This window comes from Nelusetta ayraudi, unplaced genomic scaffold (assembly GCF_046127955.1).
Source record: "Nelusetta ayraudi isolate G7.1 ecotype Tasmania unplaced genomic scaffold, CSIRO-AGI_Nayr_v1 ptg000136l, whole genome shotgun sequence".
NCBI lineage: Eukaryota > Metazoa > Chordata > Actinopteri > Tetraodontiformes > Monacanthidae > Nelusetta > Nelusetta ayraudi.
The window spans coordinates 4,230,823-4,250,638 of NW_027466186.1; the positions used below are offsets into that span (position 1 = coordinate 4,230,823).

The 19,816-nt window shown below is 44.4% G+C and overlaps 1 protein-coding gene across 9 annotated transcripts in view; it reads right to left on the reverse strand.

Moving 5' to 3' along the window:
- LOC142879306 (growth factor receptor-bound protein 10-like) overlaps positions 1–19,816 on the reverse strand; it is a 65,631-nt gene that overhangs the window by 34,591 nt on the left and 11,224 nt on the right. For 5 of the 9 annotated variants that reach the window (XM_076012479.1, XM_076012478.1, XM_076012476.1 and 2 more), the window contains exons 2-4: positions 16,437–16,546; positions 10,370–10,466; positions 22–382 (exon numbers count right to left, since the gene is read on the reverse strand). In XM_076012479.1, the coding sequence (XP_075868594.1) occupies positions 22–382; positions 10,370–10,466; positions 16,437–16,546 (568 nt within the window). Of the gene's footprint in view, positions 1–21; positions 383–2,472; positions 2,722–10,369; positions 10,467–16,436; positions 16,547–19,816 lie in introns of those variants that run through there. The other 4 variants (XM_076012484.1, XM_076012477.1, XM_076012482.1 and 1 more) reach the window with 2 other exon arrangements.

Consider the following 19,816-nt stretch of genomic DNA (forward strand, 5'->3'; position numbering starts at 1 on the left):
ACAAGACAAAACAAATCGTACCTGACGGCGAGGATGTGCATGGGCTGCGACCGCCGCACGCCAGTTTGAGGCGAGTCGGCCAACGCAGAGGCGGCGGCGGGAGGCTCCTGGGACAGGTGGCTCGCGGCGTGCGGGTGCTGTCCTTGCCGAGGCGGGTTGTGATGCACGTGAGGGTGATGGGGGTGATGGTGCTGATGATGGTGAAGGTGGTTGTGGAGATGATGGTGGTGGTGCTGCTGCTGCTGCTGCTGCTGGGAGGAGGCTGGCTGACCATTGTGGAGCAGCGGGGTGGATTCCGACTGTGGGCCACTGCAGGTGGAGTAGAGGCTCTCCAGGGAGGAGTTCATGTCATTCACCAGGGCCTCCAGGTCAACGTCATCCTCTGGGAGAGAGACACGAGGGAGGTGAAGAGTGTGAGCACCTGGCTGACACTAGAGATGTAAAGCCATCATTGATGTTGTAATGGGAAATATGTATTCTTGGGTTATTCTTTATTATGTTGTATTCTGTGTCATATGATCACTAGTAGCACGTGTAATCTGTTCGTTTCATAGTATAACCTTCTCGAGACATTCTCCTCGTGGTCCACCAGAGGAGGCTGTAAATGTGTCAGCTTGTGCTGATTCTCTGTGCTTTGTTTTCCTCTTCTTCCCTTCCTTATCTCTTCCCCTCCCAGTCCAGTGTATAAGAGACCTTCTTCCTCCTTTCCTCCTCGCACTCGCACTCCCATTTTACTGTGTTTTGTGCCTCGGAGCTCCGATCCCCTTTTTATTGTTTGTTCATTAAATTACTTATTATCCCAGTATTCCTGCATCGGCATCTTCGCTCTTTTCCACAACAATGTAGAGTTGAAGCGGTGACAAATTTGCCTCGAGGTCGCAGGTGTGACATTTTTAAGACCGCCATCTAATACTGTTGCACACCTCCCCATCAAAATGCATGCTACTTTCATAAAATTCACTGTCTGCTGAGCTGCGATTGGTTTCCTGCACCCTTGACAGTTAGAAAACTGAGTAAACTACTTATTTTTAGATACTCTTTTTTTTTTTAGACATTTAAGAAAAACAGACAGGTGGTAATAGTCTGTAAACTTAAATAAATTTCCACATACTTTAAGTTTTCCATGCTTCCCCATACTTAAAATTTTAGGCAAAAAAATGAAACCAATACTTTCCCATACTTGCATTGGAAGCCCATTTGCCATTTTGATTTTAGATGGTTCAACTTTGAACAGGCGAAAAGAAAAGTAGAATTTTAAGAAATATTGTTTGGAGAGATCAGCTTTCATTTTGAATCACTGACTCACCAAAATAAATCCATGGATATTGCTGGGACTTTCCATTTTTTATTTCAGTCCCTCTGCCATTTCATTGCGGCCAGGATTTGAACCCTTGAACCCGTTTTGCACAACCTGAGTAATTCCAAGTAATACCAAAGGGGGGCGGGGGGAGGGTGAGAAAAGGAAAAATAGCACAAACAACAATAGCACATGCAGGCGCACACGCACGCGCGCTGGCAGCGGGCTCCGCTCGCAGAGGGCGCAATCAGCAGGGACTATCGAAAAGTGCGCGCGTTGTGCCGCCTTAACGGGCTGAAATCTCCGGGATCACAGGTACAGGCCCAGACCTGCCCGCTACACGGTTCCACCGGTTCCACGCGCACCTCGCGACAGGGGTTCACGGCGGAGGCAGCGCACTGTAAGCCTCCGCTCGTAATTCGCCCGCCTGCATCAAACACCCTGCGTTTGAACAAGGCCTTTAAGAGCAAAAGGATTTTGGATTTTGCTCTCAGAGCGGGGATCTCTCAAAGCCCCCTGTGAAAAACCCTGAGGCGCATTTGCAATTCACCCTGCACTTTTTTTTTATTTTATTCTTGCGGCCTCGTCTCCGGCAGCGCACTCAATCAAATTTTGAAGGGAGGAGAGGACCGATCGCTCGCTCTCTATCTCTCCCTCCCCGCTAATTGCCTTTCGCTGTCAAAGTTTTATCATTTGGATAAACCGGGCTGCAAACTTTGCTCTTTCTCCGCCGTAATGTGCAGACTGACCCGTCCTGTGATTTATTATTCTCTGTGATTAAGAGAGAGGGCGGGGAGGGAGGGAGGGATCCGGCTCATGAATTCATCATCGCATCCAGACTGCCGCGCCGTGCTGCAGGAAACAAAAAGGCCACTAGGGGGAGACAAGCTCTAATTGCAGCGCAAATGAGGCCTCAGATCAGCTGTGCAGGGTTCACCTCAGGAAACCCTGCGCCGACACAAACGAGCGCATAACTTTGGATTTCAGTAGTAAAAGTCACATTTAAAGCCATAATAACACGGTCATGTAATAATAATTAAAAAAAAACAAAAACAAAACTGCTTAGGCTTTAATTATAAGACACTTACTTGTGCCAAAGTACAGAGAACAGTTAATTAATTAAACGTGAACATACATTATACGTTTAAATTTTACTGCCGAATGATCCCAGTTACTTATCTTTGGATAAAGTGAGCTCCTGACTGACTACTGGCTGCTATAATTAAACTGCTGCACCGCCGGCTGAAAGCGTCAAGTGCGCCGTGACTCATGGAGCTTCCCTGCAGCTCCGGGCACAGCTGACAGCGCAATGATGCAAGGTGGCGCGATGGTTATGCCACACACCACAGCAGCTAAACCACACGCAACTAGGCGGCAGGCAATACAATGTAATGGAATAACGACATTTGAGACACGTCGCTTTTAAAGACGACGAGTCCTTGTCACCCTGGTTAAAAATTGACAGCGAGCTGAAGCGCCGTCCCGTTTTGGTGACCCTACTGGTTTCCTTGCCGAACAGCTGCAGATGTGTTGCCCCACCGTCCGCAGATTCGACACAAAATCACACAGCATGGGCAACATATTAACGGCGATCTTAAAGTCGCAGCCCACATCTAACACAGCGAATATGCTAAAGAGCGCTACGTGCTGGTAATATTAAAAAAAAAAAGAAGAAGAAGAAGAAAGAAAGAAAGAAAATGTGAAATAAATAATTTTGCGTCAGGTTGGACTCGACCCGACTCCAAACAAAAATCAAAAATTATAGAATGTGTGTCGAATCTGCTGACACAAATTCTATGACGCAGCACATCTGTGGGTTAAATCGCAAACCAGCAGGGACACAAAACCGACGTTGTCAACCACCCGTTGCGCCGCCGCTGAAGGCTGCCTGCTCTTAGAGAGTCGCCTTTGAGGAGCTTTTCCTGAAAACGTGTCAGGTGGCCGTATCACAGGTGCCTCTGAATCACAGGTGGTTAATCTGCGAGTATTAATAGCGACAGGTAAGCTGGAGGCAGCTACTTATAGCATGTAGCTAAAGAGCTACCTGCCACAGGACGCCGGGGGCACAGAGGGACGTGAGCCAAGGCTTAGCGGCAGAGGAAGTGACAACTATAGCGCAAGACCCAGAGACGCTGTTTACGTGCATCCGCGACACGTTGGGGGGGTGAGAAAATGACATGAAAATAGAACACCACTTGAACAAATAATGCTTAAAGGCCAGGAGGACAGATTAGCAATGATCGGCTAAAGTTAGCACAGGCCCAAAAAAATGACTTCTGCAAACCTCATAGATAGATTTAAAAATAACAACCAAGCACTCTTAGTCACTGTACATAATAAAAAAAAAACCACCATAAAGTAGTAAAAATAAAAAATAAAAAGTAGATAAATAGCAAATGATTAATTAAATAAGTTCTGCTATCGATACAATAAAATGCACATTAACAAGAGGTTAACAAGTAGAGTCTTATTTCCACCGGAATTAATAACGTCCTGAACCTCTTCAGTTCAGCAGTGCATTGAGTGCAGCCGATTACTGCAGCTACTTTGTTGAACAACCGTAGTGTCATGCAGGGGGTGACTTGTTGCCAAGGATAGACTTCATCAAGGTCCTCATTCTGCTCATCATGTGCACATCATCCGCGTCTTTCCCCCCCACCCCCCGTTTTTTTAGGTGAGACATACAGCCGCGAGCCACCGACACACAAAACACGCCTCCCGGTGTACGTCCGAACTAGTTTGTCCTCCAGCAGGGGAAGGCCATGGCTGTTTGCACACAAAGGGAGGACCAATAGACAAGAGCCGTGGGCGTCGGCTGTTTGCGTCACCGTTGGTCACAAGACACAATCACCTATGCATGTCACCACCGGGGCAAACAAAGGGCTGCGTCATGCATCTGGCCTGGGAGACAGAGGGATTGGTGACACAAACAGCGTGCAGACAGTCACGCACACACGGGATTTAACGGCTGTGAACAGGGGAGGCACCTGGAGTGGAGTTAGCGCCTTTGCGCCATGAGCAGCACGAAGGAAAGACTCATAAACATGTTTTCATTTTCACTATGATTGAAACTCAAAAGCAATATACTTATATATTTTAAGTTATTGATATTAATACTTAAATGTATACATTCAGCAATATCTACTTTAATTATGTCAGTAAACTCCAAGTCAAGCCAATATTTATTTAGCTTGCTCTGACTTTTCAGAAAGTGTGCGTCAACAGATACAGTTTTGGTAATCAGCACTTTGATTTCAAAAAGGGCTCTGACATCCATCCAAAAGTAGTAGCAACACTTTTGGACAAGTGTTTGATCAGCAGACTGAAACTGTTGTTTATGTTCTCATCCAAACAGGTGAGAGATCAGGCAAAACATTTTAGCAGGAAGACTCTAACCAGGGGGCTAAAAATACTTTGTTTTTAACAGAGGAAGAGTATTGCAAATCATTATGATCACATTTGCAGAACGGTTTCATGCAAATATTGAGATGTAGTCATTGGCGTCATCAGCATACAATAAAAAAAAAAAAAAAAAAAAAGTAGAATACTGTGCAAATGGACTTATAAGATGCCGTGACACAGGTGATGCGTTTCATTGTGCCTGATTAGAAAAACAAGTGGCACGTCATGGCCTCAACTTATCTCTATAAAAGGCAAACAAGCAGATTTAACCAAAACAGTCAGAATACTCTATATTACTCTGTCCACCAAGCTGTCTGTATGAATTTAGACAGCGTGGCGTTGTGTGCTGCAGCGACGTGCGAGATTCTCGCATCCAAAACAGAGTGATGCAGAGCACAGAGCCCCACATCCGGCCCTACACCTGCATGGTGGTGCACGGGCTGACAGCTGATGCAACACTAGTACGCACGGCTACGGCTCTCGCAAGAGGCAGAGAACCAGCATGTCAACGTATGTTGGGTTAAACACTTAAAATGCATCGGATGGACACACTTCCTAGTTCCTGCCAGTATCCAGATACCTCACAGACTCTTCATGGAGGCAAAGGGGAACTGTTTCCTTATCTTACCTACTTTAAATCCTCCTCAATCTTATGGCTTTTACACATTAATTGCATAACAAACAATGCAAACTAAAAGATTATGTAAATTATTCACTCCACAGTGTAAATTCAAGGCAGGAAAAAGCCCCAAAATACATTTACAAACAAAGTTTTGACGGGGAGAGAAAGTTAGAAGTTCAGTTACTAAAATTATTTGCTAGTTATACAACTGTTTATGATTATATTAAAAGGAGACCCACTTGTCAGGAAGGAGCCGTATAGTGCCAACATGTTTCTACAGTATCCCAGAATGTGAATTGGCTCCAGCACAGCTGGTGCAAGTAAGATGGATGTCAGAAAACAGGGAGTAGAGATGGAATTTGCTGATTAGAGAAAAGTGAGTGAGTGACATGAAATCAGCCACATTTTGCAGGGTGTGTAATTAACTTCACACATATTGCATTATATGCCAACTGAATATGGATATTGTTCTATGCAATACACTTTCCAACCACTAGATGTTACCAACTCTCACATAACCAGCCTTTAAAAATTAATAAAAGGCAGTGATATACACACATATCCAAGAGCAAAACACTAATAAGTCATCCCCATCTTTTATCAATGACAACGTACCAAACCTCTAATAGGTCAAAGGATGACAGTGGCGTGATTGTTCTCAGTTGCATGAGGTCTGATTTTTCTCCTATGGAGACATTAACGCCACCCCTCCCGCCCCTCTGAGAACCTATGTGCTGGCTAAATCAGGGGTAAAACCCCAGCCAAAGCTTTCCTCTATTGTCTGTGCGGCACTGGGCACAATATCAACCAACTGTAAAACTGTCAGGTCTGCTGGTAATCTGCATAAAAGCTGTTCTGAATGGTCCCGCTCATTAACGAGCGAGACGTGGCCAAAACAAGGCCATTGTGTTCGCCGGCGCATCCATATGGCTCTCAGCTTCTCCTTGAGCGCAGGAGTGACGTCTATACATTCTTTTATTCATTCCTGCCGGTTAGAAAACAGAAGGGGGGGGGAGGGTCTTGGGGGTGGGACTGACCCCCCCCCGATGCAGGAGAATCGGGTGAGTGCAAGTTTAAACTGTAAAGCGTGGCTCTGGCGCTGGGGGAGTTGCGATACCTCCGGTGACGCGCGCACACACACACACACACACCCACACACTTGGGGCCAAAGGCTCCTGAGGTGGAGGGTTACAGGGAAACACGGGGGGGAGGAAGGGGAGGGTGAGACACAGATGAACAGGAAGGACAGAAGGGCAACAAGGGATAAAGAGGAGGGCGGACTGAGCACGGGGTGAAAGGTGGCGTGAGGACAAGTGCTTAATGCAATGTTTTACTTCGCCCAAAGCAGTAGGTCAGTGGGAACCAAATATACTTCCTGGTAAGTCGCCCTCACGTCGTTGGATAGTGTCGAGGGTCTCCGTCCGTATGGGCGAACGGGAAGCACTCGCGTTTTTTCCACACCTTTCTTTTTGGTCGGCTCAAACTGCTGAAATTGCAGAAAAAACGAAGGGACTGGCATTCGTGCAGTTTCAACAGCTGCTCATTTGAGGACAGTGTGAAAGGGAAGGAGCGATGAACAGAACAAAACTGGAGGGAGGTGGTGGTGTCTGTCTGGGAAGGAAGACAGAAAAAATCTATTCCAGTCATCTAGTTCACAACCAAAACACCCGGTTGCAAAAGAAGTGATTGCGAAAGAAGTTAAATAGTGTTGCTGTTTTTGTTACTGGATATTCAATAAAGTTTGCTTTTTTCAATCCTCAGATTGACCATATATGGATGAGTGCTTACACACCTTCCAAGTTTTTTGTTTGTTTGTTGGGTTTCCACCCTAATGCATTCACAGCGCCTACATCACCTCCTCTCTTTGGTTCGCTTCCCTGTTTGGTCCGCTGGATAGTCCGTTGGCATTCCCATTAAACACAAACTGGCAGGGAATCCGGGTGTCTGAAAACACTCTAGACTCCAGACTTGGCTCAGGGTTCTTTAGTTTTCTTCTCAGGTTCTTGAGTGTCAACCTCCCATGATTAATTAGCCCAAAAAAAAAAAACTTTAGAAGTCGACAGGCAATGGTTTAAAGGGAGTGTTTCAATTATAATTTTTATTTGTCACTCATAAATTAGCAAGGCTGCAGCAAAAGTGTGCCTGGGTATGTCTTGCCACTTTCAGTCGCCTCCTTACACTCTTTCAAGGTGATGTCTTTTAACTGACATCACCTTGAGATCTGCAGACCTCTCCAGACATCTTGACCTTCTGCTCACCTCATTACTTTCAGAGATGCAATCACTCAGATAGGCGAGATAGCAAAGTGTGCGTCTCTCCCGTGTGCTGGTGCACGCCCACGTGCGGCTGCACGTGCATGTCATTTCCCCTCTACAAAGCAGCGCTGGAATCACAGGAGGTGCGCTGGAGCTTCATTCCGTGGCCCCGAAGATCGTGGGCTGGTCACACCCCCTACACAGACCCACTCCATCAGATTAGCGCAACGCATTGGTGCCATTGATGGGATTTGTTGCCTAGCAGCTGCATGCTCGTCTGAGACACCCTATAGATATATACTGCACATAAAGGGGAACAGCAGCGAGTTCTACTGGTTTTTGGTTGCGGGTTTCCTGGAGTTCCCCGACTTTACCTCGAGAAAGCTGTGAGACCAAGTGAGAAATCTGATAACGGGGGTTAACTTTATCCTTCAAATTCTGAGAAGACAACTCTGGCTAAGCAATGCCTCATTCAGTATCGCCTTTGGAACAGCTGACAAGATAAGAAACCAAGAGAAGGACAAGATCCACAGTTCAATGACCCCTCAACCTGCTTCTCAACGACTCCAAGCAGTAAAACGTCTCCTAATTTACAACATAAATACGGCAAGAAAGGACCTTAGGTCTGACCCAATTAGAGCCACTGATATATGAAATGAATGGAAATGAATTCAAGCTTTAATAAAAACACAAGAGCATTCTTAACTGAACCACACTTTGACTTTGGGTTATTTTTGATTATTTCTACGTATGTATAATGCAGAAATTTGTTTTTGGGGTGAAATTGGGGACGGGATTTTTACTCTTACAATGTTTCATAAGCAGTCATTTTCCAAGAGTTCGACAACCCGTGAAGCAGTGACAAGAACTTGACAACCGCATGCTTGTGACGTATGTTGAGGAGAAACGATAAAGAATGAGCAGCTTGTGTGCTGAGGAAGTCTTCGGCCTCGCGTCTCTGAGAGGCTGGATAAGACTAATGAAGCGGTTCAGTTGCCTTATTTCACCCAACTCGTAAAAATGTTGTGTGGAAACCACAATTTATCACCGATATTCCAGGGATATCATGCGGAGGAAAAAACAATTTGTAGACATCCACCGCCTCAATAAGCCGCTCAGTGGCATCTCATTCCAAACATAACAGCGGGTCAAATTCCAACAAAGCCGTACTGTTCCCAACAATATTAATAGGTTTAATGCTCCAGCCTTGTAGCAAGTGCAGCAAGTAGCCGGTGGCTAAGTTATGGTGCCATAAGAATGAACAGAAGTTCTTTTTTTTTCCTTCCTCTTTTCTTACAGGAAAACAAGTTAAGGAACGTCAGCAAGGATTATCATCCAGCTATTAACACCAAAAGGTACCGCGGCTAAGTCCTTAATCTGCGCTCAAATGATACAGACTTTGAGCAGCACACGTAATACGGCTTGTGAGTGACGGAGGAGAAAGTCGGACTAGAACTTCAGATCTAAAGACGTTAAATTGGGTAAAAGTGCAGAATTGTGTGGATTTGAACAGGATTTGACATTTCAAATGTTTACATTTTTTAACCTCTCTACTGTCATGTTTCCTTTGGGAAAGTGATTTGTGGGGATAGCGCAATCTACAGCTTGAATTCTAGAAACTCATTTCAAATGCTTCTTTTTCCAACTGCTGCGCATCTTTATCTACACCACCAGTCAAAAGTTTGGACACAACCTATGAATTTAATGTCTTTTCTTTTATTCTCATGACTATTGACCTTGTAGTTTCTCACTGAAGGCATCAAAACTACATATGAACATACATGGAATCAGGTAGGAAACAATAAAAGTGTAAAATACCCTTTTATATTTAAATTCTTCAAAACAGCCAACTTTCATGAAAAGCATATTTAGAGTTATTCAACATGTTTTTCTCTGCTGTATAATTACGTATGTCTTTGCTCATATATTTGATGTCTTCAGTAACTATCTGCAGAGTAGAAAGTTGTAAAGATAAAAAAGAAAGGTGTGCATGAGAAGGTGTGTCCAAACTTTTGACAGGTAGTGTAAAAGGAATGGTTTGCTGCGTCAGATGTTTATAACATTGTAAAGTGAAAGGAATCTGAATATTACATACTTCAACAGTTCAATAAACATACACGAGACCTGTAATGTAACTATTTACTTTGCATCTTTACAAGATAAATATAAAATATGAAAATTGATCTTTACAACAGCGTATTTTAACTTTGCTGCACTTTGGTCAGACTTGAAGCCTCTAGCAGAGTTTAACCTACTTCCAGAGTGGTACGAACAAACTGGTGGTCTGAGCCAGAATCCCAACTCACTAACTGGTCAGGCTCGGCAGCTTTTCCAGCTCCTTCCCTCGCCGGCCGATCCCGAAAGATGACAATATAATTTCTGCTCCATTTATTTCCCATGCCGGGGCCAAGCGGTCCAATTCACTCATTGAGTCCTCGCAGACTCCCCGCCCTCACCTCCCATGCTGGGCCAATATTGTGCTTAAATCTCATGCTCCGATTGTCATGCATGAATCCTGTACGGCACAATTAGATGGACGACGTGATTATAATGGCACCCTGTCGGCGCTGATCACCCTTTGAACTGTCGAAATGTTTACAGCGGAAGAGACCCAAATATAGAAGACTATTCCCAGAGACCCCCCCCCCCCCCCCCCCCCCACGACCAGCGATGAATAATGAGCGGCAAGCTGCTCGCTGCAACACACACACACACACACACACACACACACACACACACACACACACACACACACACACACACACACACACCTAATAGTGGCTCAACACCAACCTTGATGGTTAGGAGAACTCTGATTGGCTGATGGCTGAAAGGCTGGGCCAATTAGGTCAGCTTGTCTGTGATTGGTCGACCGGTCGATATTGTCCTGCTGTGGAGGAGAGAAACAAGAGGGAAAAGTAGAAGAAAAAAAAAGAGGGAAATTTGGTCACTTTACACCAAAAAATTTTTGCACCGGTTGGCAAGATTGCAACAATAAACTGTTGTATCTTTCGACTCAAGATGGGAAACATTGAATTTTAAGTGTTTTTTAAAAATGCAAATACCAACCAAAAAAAAACATTTGGTCACAAATAAAATAATTGCTTGAATTGCAAACTTTGAAGCAATTCATTCATGTTGATTAGTTAAAAAGAAATAATCGATGAAATAATGAAATAAAATAAAATTTTAGTGAGCTCCAAGCGGATATCAAATCAACGTAGGATATCATCAAAATGCAAAACAATTCTAAATCTACATAAAAAAAACATGCAACCAAATTGATTTAGACTATTAGTCGTGGATGTGATATTAGTCATTAAACTAAGAAAAGAAGAACTGAGGTAAGTTGAGGTAAAAATTGTCAACGGCAGGTTTCCATTTCCAAAAGAAAATAAATAATAAATGATCAATCAAAGTCAGTTTAATTTTTGATTCATCACTCACACCCACAACTTAAAAAAAAAAAGACGACCTGTGTGCTTGCGTGTGTGCGTGCATGAGAGCGAGTGACTGCAGGCCTCCTCCGATTCTGCGATAAAAAGCCGTTTCTTGTTCTGCCTCATTCAAACTGATGACAGACGACAAGGTGTTTTCTATTCTCCTTCACCGTCGACCATCATCAGTCCCTTATTTCACCTCAGAAGTCAGTGGGATGGAGCGACTGAACATCTACGGTCATGTTCAGTTTAGAATTAAATTTACTTTTTTTTTTTTTTAAATAGTGGGTACTTTACTTCAGATTCCTTACTTACTTCCGCTACTTTCACGCACAATTTTCTGAGGTCTTGAACACAACTTGAATTAAATTGTTCCTTATTGCAAACAACCATTTTTTTTGCTGTATTTAATTCCGCATGAACCCAAAGAACTTTCCGACCAAACAACTCGTTGCCGTCACAAAATGCATCAACTCACTGCGAGAACAAAACTTGCAAGAAGGGCTCCCACCTGATTCATTCCTCGAAAAATGTATTCCACCGCTTGCTTTCAAATATTTCAACGCCTTTCTCACTCAATGAGAAACGAGGAACCATTGGCGTCGACAGCTGCGAGAGCGTTTCCACCTAAACTGGGTACAACTGGAGGTTCAACGGCAGTGCGCCTCAGTCCACCGCCGCCCTCCCAGCCCTCCTTCTATATCGACTAACCCAACCGCATCCAATCATTACATTGCATTGTTCCATCATGTATTGTGCCCATTGAATTGCAGCCATCTTGGCCGAATCAAAGAATGGAGATCTGCCTGCTTAATGAGACCGACTTCCTTCAAAACCCGCAGGAAAGTCAAGTCACCATCTTGTCAGGCCATTTGTGACCGTTAAACACAGGAGAGAGAGAAAAAAAATAATAATAATACTCATCAACTTGCAGCCCGTCTGGGAGACCAGCTACCAGACTGTGACTGATCCGGACCCAGTCACCCAAACAGCACTGGGACGCTGGTTTGGTCGCTGGGATGGTACAGCGTGCATGACTCGTGTGTGTGTGTGTGTGTGTGTGTGTGTGTGTGTGTGTGTGTGTGTGTGTGTGTGTGTGTGGGATGGAACGTTCAGGGTTCAGCTTGACTGAGCAAAAATGTGGGGACTCTTTCACACCATATACTGGTCCTCAATGCCGTTTTGTTGTCTGGAAGTAAATGAGTTAACACACAGACACACAGACCTTAAATGCACACCTTTTGTGTATCTTGCCAATACAAATCCAAATCCCAGACGGTCTTTTATATTCACTTTAGACAACTGGCGGAATGTTAACTTAAGAGTTTAATCCTATGGATCATGGGCCATTTAGCATAATTCTCAGCCACGCTGTTTCCACAACTCTGCATCCAATAATAAGTTTATTGCTTGAAAGAGGGCAGAACATGAGAATAATAGCTGGGATTTTTCCTCTTTATTCCCTAGTCTCACACACACACACACACACACACACACACACACACACACACACACACACACACACACACACACACACACACACACACACACACACACACACACACACACACTAAAGAGGGGTCAATAGAGGGTTGAAGGTAAGCCAAGTTTTGTCAAGAAGCATATAAGGGCCCTTTCATATTGATGAAGCTGACAGGAACTTCAAATAAGTGTCAAGGGGGCTAAGGGTTCAGCTTTTTTATGAAAATAAGGAGGTCAGGAAAAGGCCAGAGACAAGGTTGAGGCACTGAAAGCAGGACAGACTCGGAGGTCTCGGGACTGGGGCCTCAAACAAAAGGCCAAAAGACCGCGACACATGTCAGAGCGACCACGCCCGTAGAGAAGGTCAGACTGAGGTGAAACATTAGGGCCAAGCTGTCGCGTGAGTGTGTGCGTGTATGTGTGTGAGCGCGTGCTTACGATGGGATACATTTAAGTGAGCAGCTGAGTAAAGACTCAATCCACGGAACCATTTTTAATTTTTTAATTTCAGATTCACTACAAAATAGTCTCCGGCAGCTTGAAACTTCAACTGCGACGGCTCTCTGACGGCTGCAGCTTGAGAAAACTCGAAAGCAAGTTAAAATCCTGCCTTACATAATTCCGGCAGCAGCGGATCGAGAGGTCAGGCTAATGTGCACCCCAGAGAGCCGTCCATCTGTTTTTTGAGTTTTGTTTTGTTTTGTCTTTTCTTTAAACAGAAGAGAGTCTTCAGTAAACAGCACAGCTGTGCCAGAATCTGGCCTGACACATGTTTCCATAATAATGCATTTTAGTTTTTTTGTTAATGTAAAGTATATTGGGTCGTTACACTCCTGAAACTTTTTTTTCCCCCCTGAACAGGATTATTCAAGTTCAGACGTTTTTTTACAGAAATACTTTTAGAGTCTCTTGGAGATTTTTTAATTTTTTTTTTTAGCACAAAATCCCACAGAAACTCGCTCCCACCCAGTGACTCCTGTCCACTCATGCATTCCCCACCTTCCATCGACCACAACAATTAAGGCAAGGCAATTAAGAAATGTGCGTCATGCTTTACTGTTACACCAGTTCTGTGTTCACGTTCTATTTATCTGTTGTACCGAACACAAACGCATAAAAAAAACAACAACTGAGAAACCAACCCAGAGTAAAGAAAATACTCTGAAAGACAAAAAAAATGTTTTATTCATGGATTCATGGGAATAACACATTACGCTTTCAGTAATGGCAGCCAAGACACTTAAAAAATATTTTAAAAAAAAGCTTCTTTGTGTCTAATCAGGCGATACAGAAATTGTTTTTATTTTGCCAAATATTTCTTTAATTTAGTCACCATCATTAACACGTTGACAGATAAACCCACCAAGACTTTACGCTCTTGCCTAATAAAACCGACCCAAATGTTTCTGACTCCTCATTTAGAAGAAATAAGGGTGATGACAGCTGACAACATTAACAAGGCTGGAGCTATTAAACGGTTTGAGTTGGAAAATCATACAAACAAAAGATCTATTTTTGAGAACGGCCTGCAACCAATTTTCATTAGACGTTAACTGTGACAGCTTAATGGGAAAATGGAACTGTTTGCAACCATAAATCAAAAGATGCCGCCACTAACAATTAATTGAGGACAAGGACGCCCTTTGTTCACACAAATTGTTTTGAAAATTTCACCACAACAAGAATCCCAGTACAGCCAAAGATAAGCCCTTGGATCAGTTTTATTAAATTCCCCCGCCTATTTCAGAAGATTTAACTTCCATTCTGTCATTTCATGACTTCGGCATAGAATTAAAGTGAAAAATAGCCCATGCTGTTTTGCCAAGGACTCTTAAAAACCTCCTTGGGGAGCGCACTTGGAAAGCACTGCCTTAGACGAGACCTTTGGCCATTTATCTCTCTCAGACTTCTCCACCGCTACACGCTCGGCTAGTTTTTAGACTGAAGGGGCCCCTTGCACATTAGTCGAAAACAACGTTTTTGAAAAAGCATCAGCGAATGAGCCTAAATGGGAAAAACAATGTATAGAAAATAAGGTCTGGAAGTGAAAGCAGAGCAAGTAAAGGCAAAGTGAATGTAACTTATTGACAATTCATCAGCGGTGACGCGTGGCCTTCACAAAATAAGTTTCTCTTACTGATGCATTATCATTTTCAACTGCAAAGGCTAAAGCAAAATCCTTGAAATGCTGCTATGGGAACCAGCAGTGAGCCATGTTCATGTTTTGTCTCCCTGATGAAACACATGATCCATCCCAACCTCTCGCTGCAGCAGCAAAAAAAAAAAAGTGCTCCACCGCTGGAGTGCTTGTTTATTCAGTGATCACAGAACATTGATGCGAGGAAGGCAAAAACAAAGGGGGGATGGGGAGTTGCAAGAGAACTTTTACACAAAAGCTCTTGTTGCTTTTGCGTTGAAAAAAAAAAAAAAAAAGAATATTACAAAAAGTGTGATTTCGGGATTAGGGGAGTTTTGTTTAATCTGGCATCCACCCTGCCAGCACCCATCCTCGACGTCAGATGTGCACTCACCGTGCACGCACCATTATTTATTCAGCGGGCTCCGTCAACGCGGGGCAGCAACGAGATTAAAGCGGGTGATGTCGCAGTGAGAGGTCGCTGAGAATGTTATCGTTGCTCCGATCTGCTCTGACCTGCTGCTGCACATCTATCAGGGACCATCGTCCGTGACCCTGGAATTTCACAGTGAAGGGCTTCACTCATTCACCCAGCCAAGGTGCATCTGTTATGGCTGAACATTTTGAAACAGCCCAATGGGTGTGCATGCTAGCATGTGTGTGTGTGTGTGTGTGTGTGTGTACACTAGGGCATAGTAGGTTTGTGTACTGTGGCAACCACACAAATAGATGTCAAAGGTAAAATCGGTGAAACGTGTCGACAGTTTTGTGCAGCAGCATGAAACTATTCCATCAGCTTTTTTGCCCCGTTTGTGCATTACTACAGGCACATTCCCTTCAGTTGATGCTGGTTTTCCCCAGTGAATACCTCATATTATGGGCTTTTTCATATGCCTTGATCAAAAATACATGGAAAACGCACATGAACATTTGGTTCGTTGCTGTTCTGACATAAAGGGACAAATGCAGATGACTTGCCCGCCCTACACCGGTTTCAAAAATTGGAGTTTTGGTAGCAGCTGAGCACTGCTGCTCAGAGATGTTAAACTCTGCTTTTGCTGTGGCTAATGCAGACTTACAGAACAAACATAGAAGATACGAAGATATGAATTTACATCAGTCTGAAGTCGCTTCTTATTCACAAAAAAGAGACCTGAAGGGCATAATGGCTTTGCATCTGCAACTGCCCAGGGGAGACTATGCAACACCAGTGACCATTCTTTTTCCAAGACATAAATCAGCAAAAAAAAGAGGAAAAGGTGATGCGTGTAACTGAATCCAAACAATCCCAAAGCCTTTTTTAGGATGGTGTATAATTAGTTTTCCGTGTCAGACACTGAAGAATCCTGTGCCTGGTTAATACAGTGACTGAGGTCAGGTTTCTTAATCTCATCTAAACATATCCCTAGAAGTTTCACGTCAGTATCCAGGTCATGATGGCTGCGCTGAGGATACACAAACCAAAACACTGGCTGGCGTGATGGCATCCAGTGTCCCCTGATGGAAACACCTGCTCATTAGTCCTGTTGCAAATGTTCCACGGGATCATGAGTAGCTTTAAAAATCATAAGGGGCAAAAAAACTCCTGCTGCTATTACGGTTTGGCCTTGCTTTAAAGTCATGTGAAGCCCTTGTAGGAAGTATTTTATCTCTGCACGAAAATTGTTCATTATTGCACCTTTTGCGTGAACAGACTAAAAAAAAAAACATAAACTTTTAATTAAGTTAAAAATACACAATCGATAACATCATCAATAATTAGTACAAAGAAGAAAAAGTCAGACAGGAGATGACCACTAACCTGATAGTTTGGATGATGCAGGAAATAATCCGGACACCCGGCCACCGCCATCTTTTGCTTCTCTTGAGCTCGGATGGATGATTTCTGTCGCGAGGCAGGCGGAGCAGCACCTGCAGAACAAGGAACAGCGGGGTGTAAGAAAGAAAAAGAATAAAAGAAAAAGAAACACTGAACAAGAACAAGGATGATGAGATGGTTTGAGGGGAAGAAGGATGAGGAGAGGAGACGGGGATGACAGGAGGAAATGAAGATGAAGTCTCGTCGCTTCTGAGACGACAGATATAGCTCAGAGCACTTCTTAACCCACATAGACCCACAGTAAACAACATCAACAGGCGACCAGGGAGGAACAAGCCATCAACTCTCAGGTTGTTGACAAGAGAAACACTACAGCTGCTGTTTAAATATTTTCATGTTTAAAAAAAAATAAAAAAATAAAGTCAATACCATACGAAATCTATTCGGGAAAATTAGCTATATAGTCTATAGAAGGCGGAGATTCTTTGGCGGTCGAGTCAAAGACAGCCACACGGTTTGTTGAGGAAGTCTGAAAACCCCATGACAGAACATTGAAAAACTCCTTCCTGCTACCGTTTTTTTTCCCCCTCATTCTGATCCAAACGCCACGTCTGATTTGATCATCAGTCGTTGCCTGCGTGCCTCCAACTGAGTTCCACAGCAGTGTTGTGGTGCTCAACGTCCAGGAACATAACAGCAACGCCAGCTAAGCCCCCTCAAACCCCTTCCCCTCCCACCCTCAGGGACTTCTACTCTCCCTCACTGGCCATCTCTGGGTCAAAATAACCACAAATTCAACAACAAGGTCTTTAGTCTATTTGAACTTCTTAAAGTGGGTATCCTATTAGCCTCTTGGCACCGCCGCCGCTGAACAAACACCTGTAAACGTCGGGTCCCAAAAATACCCCGGCGGGCACCTCTCCAGGTCTCAAGTTAGATGGTGGTGTGCGTTCGGAGCCAAAAAGTTTGGCTCAGCTCTGACGGCCTTTTATGCAGCAGTTCGTGACCCCTCGGTTTGCGTTTTAAATATACGCCACGCCATTTTATAGCCGGCTAATATTAGCCCGTGGTTAGCGTCGGCGGTGGCAAGCGGGCTGCCCTCGAGGCCGCTCTGTGTGTGTGTGTGTGTGTGTATATATACAGGAGTGTGCGCCGCCTCTACATGGGTTTTCGGGCACGTGTCGGCCCAGTGTTTGTGTTTATACACGCGGAGCATGTGCGGCTGTTTCGCGGGCCTGTCAAAGGTTCTATGTGTGGGGGTTTTCGAGGCCGCCGAGAAGCTGCACTTGCCCGTGTCGGCGTGCCGCGACAGAACTGCTCTGTTTCGACAAGCGTCGTCCAAAGTACCAGTGAGTGAAATTTGTCCTCCGCATTTGAGGGAGCGATGGGCAGCAGCGGTGCCATGCCCGGAGGCAATGGGCACCATTTCTACAGTCTTTGTTATGACCCGGCCGGGATCGAACCCACAACCTACCAGCCAGGGCGGACACTCTACCACTACAACACTTGAGCTGGACAAGCCGACGTCCTGACGAGCGACAAGGCGGCGGACAAACGGGAAGCACCGCCGACCGAGATCGACGTGCTGGAGTCTGTCTGCTTGGAGAGTTAGAGCGGTGAAGAGCCGCCAGCTGCGGGAGATATTTTCAGTCGCTCCCTTGGGGGCATTCACAGAGTTGCATGAATAATGCATTGAAATAACAACAATAAAAAAGTAGAATGATGAACATGCAGCATAAGTTTAAATGGCTGATTCCAACTTTCCAAAAGCAAAACATTTCCTGTAGGTGAATCGTAATATTTCATTCAACACGAATAAATGCACAATTTAATTTTGTATTTGCAGGAAGAACGTTTTTTTCCCCCAGCCAAGATTCATTTTAAACTCTTCCCATTTAGCATGTATAGAAACCAAAACCTGATTAAAATGCGCCGCCAACACCAGCTGCATATTAGCCATGAAGTAGCTCAGTCTTGAATTTGTGACCTAATCTTGTTTTGATCTTGGAAAAAAGCGGAAAGAAATCCAGCTGACTCACGGCGTGGGTTTAAACAGGTTTCATCTCTTTAGGATGCATAAAGGTATCCAAACATAGATACATCAGGCAGCTAAATAACCCTTCCCCACTTAACATAGTGCTTCGATTGAGCTGCAGTCCTCTTAGCAGAGGCCTGCACCATGAGCCACAGTAGCATAACCTGATATCACTCAGAAGAAGATCTGATTGAATAGGGGGGGAAAAAAAAAACACACACCACACCCACATCTGTTCCATTAGGCAGCAGCAAGCCTGCAGGTAAATGATGCCCATGAGTGAAATCACTGGCGACTGGCACCAAATAAAGAACACTGCAGTGCTGACATTTGATCAGGTCACAGTTGTAATGAACTGAGGACAGGACTGGCAACACACAAGCTGACTTGGCGTCACGGAGACAGCCGCCCTACTTCCTCTATTCAAAGTTGGCCATGTAAAACCAGAGACGGACTCTGCACCAACCCTGTTTGATTGAACTGCTCGAGTTTGGAAGGTATGAATGCGGAGTGGAGGTATGACGCAGCTCCAAGAAGCAAACTATGAACATAGGTCTCAGTCTCCTACAAGTAAACCAACTGAGGGAAGAGGACTACAACAGAAAGCATTGTGGGTAAAACAAAAACTAAGTGAACTGCCCTGTGTTGACCAAGGACGCAGTTTGGCACAGTTTAGTGTGAAAGCAAATTCTGACCAGCTGAATGTTGCAACCCCAACCAACCCAAGTCAACCAGGTTACTGTGTGTGAAAACGACCTTAATCATTTACCTTGTGGAAGCTATGGGCAACTCTAAAGACTATGTGTAGGGCCTCGGCTAAGTAGAACCTCTAGGGTTCCCTCATTGAGCATTTTTCTAGATGGTACTAGAATGGAATCAAGCGTTTTTATGTAACGCCAAAATCAGTCTCACAAATAATGACCATCCATGAATGCATTCTAAACAAAGAATTTGGCACAGCGCACAAAATAACCAGAACTGCTCAAAGGACTTGCTTGTAATGAGCTTGGCTTGTGTGTGTGTGTGTGTGTGTGTGCACCAGTGTGGCGGACCATGTGTATGGCCGAGGTGGCTGGCATGCATAAGGGGAAGCTTGTCATTTACACATTATTTACAGACACACAGTTTACAACAAAAACAAAACAAATTAACATCAGCCTAACCTCTGTGGGCGGCCCCCTCATTAGGTAGCGCGCACGCTCGTGGGGCTGCGGCAAAGCTGTATGTCTAATATATTTCAGCAGTAAGAAGCAAAAACAAGCAGACAAACACAAACCTGCAGTAACGAAAGACAAGGGTCGTCGCTAAAGCTTAAAAATCCTGATGA